Genomic DNA, 7701 nt, shown 5'->3' with positions numbered 1-7701 from the left:
GGCGATTAAGATGTACAGACCCGTTTTGGGGTCTCTGGTAGGTTAGGATAAGGACACATTAGGTAGTTTTTTTGTCGTTTGGAAACCATTAAAAGACGCACTAGTTAACCATACAGATAGTTGACTTACGTCAAGGAATGCTAAATTAGTTACAGTTTAATCTTAAGCTTTTTATCAATGCATGGTAAGATATTTATGAACTTTAGCCCAGTTCCCCTCCAAGTTTTATTGGGAACATTGTTATTGATAATGACTTGCGAGACAGTATAGACAAGCAATGGGCAACCAACTCATTAAAATTATCGTAATGCACAAAGTAATTTAATTGGTATAAAGGCACCTCACATCAGATGTAGACTTTCACCAGGCGAAGAGAAGATAACCCACGAAGGTTGTAAAGGTTTCTTCGCCCGGCTTTTCGTGTATGGTGCCCTGCTGCAACTTTAAGGATATCCTGTCAAGCGTGTAGAGGTCCAAGGTCACCGAGGTGGAGGCGTATTCCAAGGTCGTGGTCGTCGCGTAAGCTGTCGCCCTATTCACGCCATTGTGGGTCAAAGACAGTCTGTAAACAAGTGGAAATTGGAATCAATATTTTATGCACACTTGTTTCAGCACTTCATAACGTTTGGAGTTTGCTACTCACGCAAAGTCGTTGGTCCGGTCACTAATAGCGCCGAAAATGAATAAATAACGTCCTGCAACAGGAACCACGAACTCGCTGGTTGTATTGTCCCAGCCGCCTCCTGTGTTGGTCACCACTTCCTGTAGTAGTTTAGGAAGTTACCAATTTTGTTTCCTCTAGGATGTCAAATTCATCAATACTTTTATATATTTAAATATGTCTTCTCAAAATAATTTGAGAAGTCAAAGATAGAATGGGTCAATAAAAAGTCTAAAGTCGTTTAGAGAGAACAAATTAGAATGTTACTATCGACAGCTGCAAGTCAGGATTGTTGACCGTAAATAGGTCACATTTAAGGGAGGGGGGGGGATCCCTAATTCACTAGTTTAGGGAATAACACCAAGCCGTCTTATGTTTAAACCTATACTAGTAAAGTGGTGCAAGTATACAAACTTTTGTACCTTGCAGTATATATTATGTTTCAGTTTACCTTTTCATCCATGTTCATTAAATAACACCCCCCCCCCCCAATTTTACTTAACTGTACGACGATTTTCCAAATTGTAACGTATATAAATTTTACATTTTAATCCTACATTTTCATTTACCAAAACATAAGTAGCGTATATTTTACCAAATTATGTTGGTACAATTGACTGCTGGACCTTCTTCCATTATGAATTTAATTTACCTGAAAATGAACGTGAGCGACGGCTGTTAGTTTATCTGTAGCTCTCTTTACGTTGAAGGATACACGAGGCCTACGGGAAAATAGTTTTTTTTAGTGTTCACACTAGTTTACCATTTGTAAAAAAAAAAAAAGAAAAAAAAAAAGTACAATTTAGTAATCACTGAGCTGGGAGATCTACTCACACCACGTCCCGCTGACGTTTCGTAGTGGCGTTAGTAGAGACGTTGGCGAGGGGTCCAGTCTCATTGTGAAGAGTTATGAAGGTAGAGTGCTCTTCAGAGTTTATACCCATTGCCAGGAGACCCACAAGTCCCATCCAGATCAGGGTTAAGGCCATCTGTTCAATATTTCTGAAGTCATGGAATTTAAGAAATATATGAAACTATATACAGGATATAAACACTAGAAAACTTAAATAATCAAAAGTTATTTAAGTATACTGCCATGCAACACCCAAAATTAACGTATTCCATTTATTTAACAACTGATAACTACCAATCTAAACAGACTTCACAAATCTTACGCACCTTCAGATAAATAATTAAACACAAAACTAGACTCAGATCTTCACCAAACGAGAGAAGAGGGAAGACTAACGAACACCCACTGACCAACCTCGCTTGTAAACTATCAACAAGGACTCACTGGTCGGGATATCATACAAAGCCGACAACTACCACACATAACCGGAGTTGCCTTAACGTAATATCGCAGTTAGCACGCCATCTATTGAGCGAATTAGGCATCAGAGTCAGAAAGTAATTGTTCATTCACCTGAGAATCATGCAAAAGTTAAGCCTTCGTTAACTATCATTCATGGTGCATTAAACGCGTGGAGTCGTTGATCTATTTGTATAATGTCTGACGACTAGGTGGCCAGCTGTGTCAAGGAGATATCTTGAACAGTATGTATAGTATATCTATACATCTACATCTATACATGTTTCATTGAATATGACCGCATATTCTGTATTAATTATTTTCTGGTTTAGGGCTTCTATCCCTCTAACTATTTTCTTAGCATCAGGGCTTAGTTGAAATAGGAGTTCTCCAAAACTCATTTTCGTACTTTTAAGGTGAAGAAAAGAAGTTATTTACTATAGAATGTATTGTCCTCCCTGTTCGCAAACCAGGGTCTCTGGGAACATCCCCTAAGAACTTTCGCCTTATTACCCTCGCAAGTTGTCTGCAAACTCTTTGCTCAAAAATCACGCTCAGGAGTCAAATTTCTAAGATTTCAGATATTTTGAAAACTGCAGGGGAGTTTGTGCAAAATACGAACTATAGCCATTTTCAGTAATTGGCATATTTTCGGTATAAAAAGTCGTAATTTGAAAATGAAAATAGGTGCAGAGAGTCAGAATTCGGCTCAAAAATCACGCTCAGGAGTCAACTTTCCCACATTTCAGATATTTTGAAAACTGCAGGGGGGCTTGGGCAAAATATGACTCATCGCCGTTTTCAGTAGTTGGCAGATTTTTGGTATAAAAAGTCATAATTTGAAAATGAAAATAGGTGCAGAGAGTCAGAATTCGGTTAAAAAAATCACGCTCAGGAGTCAAATTATCCACATTCTGGCAGGTGACTGAGAGCTCCCGACGGCGTAGGACCCTCCCAGAGTGAGGCCCGCCGGGCGAGGTGGATCATGGACCAGCCCAACGGGGGAGTAAACTCTCACTGTATGTAGAGACCAGATAGATGTTAGATGCAAACACATTGTGTGGATTATTTCGTCTATGTGTTTATAAGGAAACATTTTTATTGGAGTGTGAATGGGTTGAAGGTTTGTCTTTGGGGAAGAAGTTGCTGAGAACTTCGAAGCCAGCACAGAGGGAGTAGTTGATGAGACTCCAAGGTAGTGGAGGAGTAGAACCTCGAGCTGTGAGGAGAAGCAGTGGAGAGGAGTGTCACGTGCTTCTGTAGAGGTGGTGAAGTACCATAGGTGCTTGAGGAGACTTCATGGTGTAGCAGCCAGGAGAGCTGTGGAGGACCCTAGTAGAGGTAGTGGAGCACCATAGTTGCTCAAGGAAAACTTCATGGCAGCAGCCTGGAGGAGCTGCAGAGGATCCTGGTAGTTAAGCCCGGAAGAACCTGAAGATATCGGGGTAGTGAACTTCCAGATGTGGAATGGGATTTCTAAATGATTACTTGTAGGGAGGTGATAGTGTTTGTCATTAGCGGGTAAGACGCAGTGAGAGGTGAGTGATTGTTTCCCATTTTTGTACCAAGGAATGTTTATACTGAAGCACAGAGTTAGTCATAGGCTGGATTACCTACAGATGTATGTGTTCTAGGACTGATAGGGTGATCGATTGATCATTGTTGTGTATCGAGGAACATTTATACTGATATATGTTATTGCATTCATATGCTGATTTTCCTTGTACATGTTATATATATATATATCCTCTTGCTGATAGTAGAACATTATATTATAGGACTTGACCTACTTGAGGAGGTTGGTAATATTAGGCGGTGAATCAGGAGATAGAACACCACTTGATAAGCTGATGATAGAGTTCTGATGGCGTTGGAGTGCAACCTGACTGAAATAGTGTAGAGTGAAGGATTCATTATTATTATATATGTATATGTATTGTGTATGTGCTCTGTCCAGTAAATGTATTCAAATTTGCTGGTGTTTGACCTTGTCCTAGTGAGGCTTCCCAGGAGGTAGTAAAGAAGGAGAGAGAGAGAGAAAGAACCAAGAACCACTGCTGTGGACAGGGTAGAAGGTAATACTAATAAGTTAAAGGGGATTGAGGAGATCATATCTCATAAGGAGAGAGTGGGGAGTCACAGCGGCTCGAGTGGGTGTGTGCACGTGACAACGAGGCTAAGTGCTGGAGCCGCATCCCCTAAACGTGTGACGTTGAGCCCCTCTCCAGGAGCCAGAAGAGCCTAGTGTGATCTCCTTTTAAAGTATAAGCACTTCACCGAGTTGTGGGTTGGGTTGTCCAAAAAGAAGGATCAACAACACGACAACACCACCAACCCACACTATAATAGTCACACACTTCCTTGACGTTTGTAGTGAATCCTTCTTCCCCTATTCTTAATTTCATAACCTGGTCCTTTACTGTTGTTTTTCTCCGGATGTGGCTATGCAGCAATTTAGGCTGAGTCTTTGCCTTGCTGGCGAGGTCATTTTCGTATAGTCTTTCTTCATCTCTTCTCATCCTGACATATTCATTCCTGGCATTGTGTGTGTGTGTGTGTGTATTTGTGTGTGTGTTTTGTAGCAAAAAAAAAAAAAATCATTTGACATGACAGATGGGAAGCGAGCCAAAAGAGCCAGACCCTCGTAAGCACAATTAGGTGAATACTCTCGGCCACTCGCTCCTAACACTTTGCCGTTGGGTCGGGAGGGGGGAGAATAACACTTTGCCGTGGGGGGACTAACACTTTGCCGGTGGAGGGGGGTGGGGTAGAAATAACACTTTGACGTGGAGGGACTAACATTTTGCCTGACGTGGGCGGGGGGGGGGGGGGGGGGTAGGGGTATAACATTTTCCCGGTGGTTGGGGGGGGGGGAAATACCACTTTGGCGTTGGGAGAGACTAAAATTATGCTGTGAGAGGGACTAACACTTTGCCTTGGGAGGGACTAACACTTTGTCGGTGGGGAGGGGAACTAACACTTTGCCGTGGTACGACTAACACTTTGCCGTGGTACGACTAACACTTTGCCGGGGGGGGGGGATAAACACTTTGCCATGGGGGGACAAACACTTTGCCATGGGGGGACAAACACTTTGCCATGGGGGGACAAACACTTTGCCATTGGGGGGCTTACACTTTGCCGTGGGGGGACAAACACTTTGCCGTTGGGGGGCTAACACTTAATTTGCCGTGGGGGGAATAACATTTTGCCGTGGGGGTGACTAACACCACACAAGCACTATGCCCTCAAAACCGCGCGAGCGAGAGGCTCGTAAAACCGAGCGAGCGAGAGGCCCGCAAAACCGAGCGAGCGAGAGGCCCGCAAAACCACGGCCGTGCTAATGCACCCCACGGCAAAGTGTTAATGCCCCCCATGGCAAAGTGTTAATGCCCCCCACGGCAAAGTGTTAATGCCCCCCACGGCAAAGTGGTAGTCCCTCCTACGGCAGTGTTAGTCCCTACCACGGCAAGGTGCTAGTTTCTTCCACGGCAAAGTTTTAGTCCCTCCCAAGGCAATGTTAAGGTGGGAATCTGGTGTTCCTACACCAGGTTCTTCCTCAGTTCACGAACTGTGGTTCACTGAGGTCGTGACCTGCCCCGCCTGCCCCGGGTCACGGGAGTCACGGGCTGCGGTGTTATGCGCAGAGTGTGTGACACTGGTGTTCTCACGGGGGTGGTCACAGCTGTCGTAACGGGGGTGGTCACGGCTGTCGTAACGGGGGTTGTCACGGGGGTGGTCACCACCAGTTTTGCCTGAAGTGGTGTCCTGTAGCACCAAGTCTGTGTCACAGGTGACCTGGGTCGTGACCTGTGTCGTATCGTGCCCCGCCTGCCCCGGGTCACGGGAGTTACGGGCTGCGGTGTTATGCGCAGAGTGTGTGACACTGGTGTTGTCACGGGGGTGGTCACTGGTGTTGTCACAGGGGTAGCCACGGGTGTGGTCACTAGGGTAGTCACGGGGGTGGTCACCACCAATTATGCCACAGGTGGTGTCCTGTAGCACCACGTCTGTGTCACGGGTGAACTGGATCGTGACCAGGGTCGTATCCTGCTCCGCCTGCCCCGGGTCACGGGAGTCACGGGCTGCGGTGTTATGCGCAGAGTGTGTGACACTGGTGTTTTCACGGGTGGGGTCACTGCAGGTGGCCACGTCAACTCCATCTCCTTCACTTAGGACTCTACTGGACCCGTCAACTCCGTCTCCTTGACGGAGGACTCAACTGGGTCCAGGTCGAGAAGGATACTAAGGGTCCTGATGAAGGCCCACCAGACGGCCACCTCGAGGACGCCCGTGACGAAGCAACTGGACATGGTCCAGCAGGTCCAGGGGGTCGTGAAGGTCCCGGGGCGTGGAGGGACGATCACCTTCAAGAGGGGGTCTTTACTCAACAGTCCCCGCCAGCTGGAGTCGTACTGCCGCTAGAGGAGGCGCAGACGGAGGTGCTCCTGGACCACACCCCAGACGTACCACAACACGCGACACACCACCGCCACCACCATCATCACGAAGGAGTTGATTCTATCAGTACTCATTATTTATGTTTTATTTTTACTGAAAAGAATTTTGTTTTTTTACAGAACATTATTAATTTGTTGCTGTATTGTTCATCGCTAATGTTTGGAAACGAGATGTGTTACAACATGCAGAAATACGACACGCACCCGGCAGCTACCAGGTGATTGTAGTGGTGTAGCTACCTGGTGATTGCAGTGGTGTAGCTATGTGGTGATTGTAGTGGTGGAGCTACCTGGTGATGGTAGTGGTGTAGCTATGTGGTGATTGTAGTGGTGGAGCTACCTGGTGATTGTAGTAAAGCAGCTACCTAGTGATTGTAGTGGAGCAGCTACCTGGTGATTGTAGTGGTGTAGCTACCTGGTGATGGTAGTGGTGCAGCTACCTAGTGATGGTTGTCGTGTAGCTACCTGGTGATTGTAGTGGTGTATCTACCTGGTGATGGTAGTGGGGGAGCTACCAGGTGATGATAGTGGAGTAGCTACCTGGTGGTGGTAGTGGTGTAGCTACCTGGCGATTTTAGTGGTGGAGCTACCTGGTGATGGTAGTGATATAACTACCTGGTGATGGTAGTGGTGGAGCTACCTGGTGATGATAGTGATGTAACTTCCTGGTGATGGTAGTGGTGGAGCTACCTGGTGATGTAAGTGGTGTAGCTACCAGGTGATGGTAGTGGTGTAGCTGCCTGGTGATGGTAGTGGTGTAGCTACCTGGTGATGGTAGTGGTGGAGCTACCTGGTGATGGTAGTGATATAACTACCTGGTGATGGTAGTGGTGGAGCTACCTGGTGATGATAGTGATGTAGCTTCCTGGTGATGGTAGTGGTGTAGCTACCTGGTGATGGTAGTGGTGTAGCTACCTGGTGATTGTAGTGGTGGAGCTACCAGGTGATGGTAGTGGTGTAGCTACCTGGTGATTGTAGTGGTGTAGCTACCTGGTGATGGTAGTGGTGTAGCTACCTGGTGATGGTAGTGGTGTAACTTTCTGGTGATGATAGTGGTGTAGCTATCTGGTGATGGTAGTGGTGTAGCTACCTGGTGATGGTAGTGGTGTAGCTACCAGGTGATGGAAGTGGTGTAGCTACCTGGTGATGGTAGTGATGTAGCTACCAGGTGATGGTAGTGGTGTAGCTACCTGGTGATGGTTGTGGTGTAGCTACCAGGTGATGGTAGTGGTGTAGCTACCTGGTGATGGTAGTGGTGTAGCTACCTG

General features: G+C 46.2%; 1 protein-coding gene across 2 annotated transcripts; it reads right to left on the bottom strand.

The window, feature by feature from the left end:
* Nucleotides 1-308: 308 nt before the first annotated feature.
* Nucleotides 309-1977, bottom strand: LOC123763430 (cerebellin-3-like). 2 transcript variants are annotated; one of them, XM_069303141.1, is made up of 5 exons: nucleotides 1841-1977; nucleotides 1496-1663; nucleotides 1314-1383; nucleotides 644-762; nucleotides 309-562 (listed from the first exon to the last, which is right to left on the bottom strand). In XM_069303141.1, the coding sequence occupies exons 2-5, from the start codon at nucleotides 1648-1650 to the stop codon at nucleotides 361-363; spliced, it is 546 nt and encodes a 181-aa protein (XP_069159242.1). In that variant the 5' UTR covers nucleotides 1651-1663; nucleotides 1841-1977; the 3' UTR covers nucleotides 309-360. The 2 variants fall into 2 exon arrangements, with proteins under 2 accessions (XP_069159242.1, XP_045606538.1); XM_045750582.2 differs by having other exon boundaries at nucleotides 1496-1650; nucleotides 1841-1963.
* Nucleotides 1978-7701: the final 5724 nt, after the last annotated feature.

Source organism: Procambarus clarkii, chromosome 49 (genome assembly GCF_040958095.1).
Source record: "Procambarus clarkii isolate CNS0578487 chromosome 49, FALCON_Pclarkii_2.0, whole genome shotgun sequence".
Lineage (NCBI taxonomy): Eukaryota > Metazoa > Arthropoda > Malacostraca > Decapoda > Cambaridae > Procambarus > Procambarus clarkii.
The sequence above is the reverse complement of the archived record's forward strand: the minus strand, read 5'-3'. Positions and strand labels throughout refer to the sequence as shown.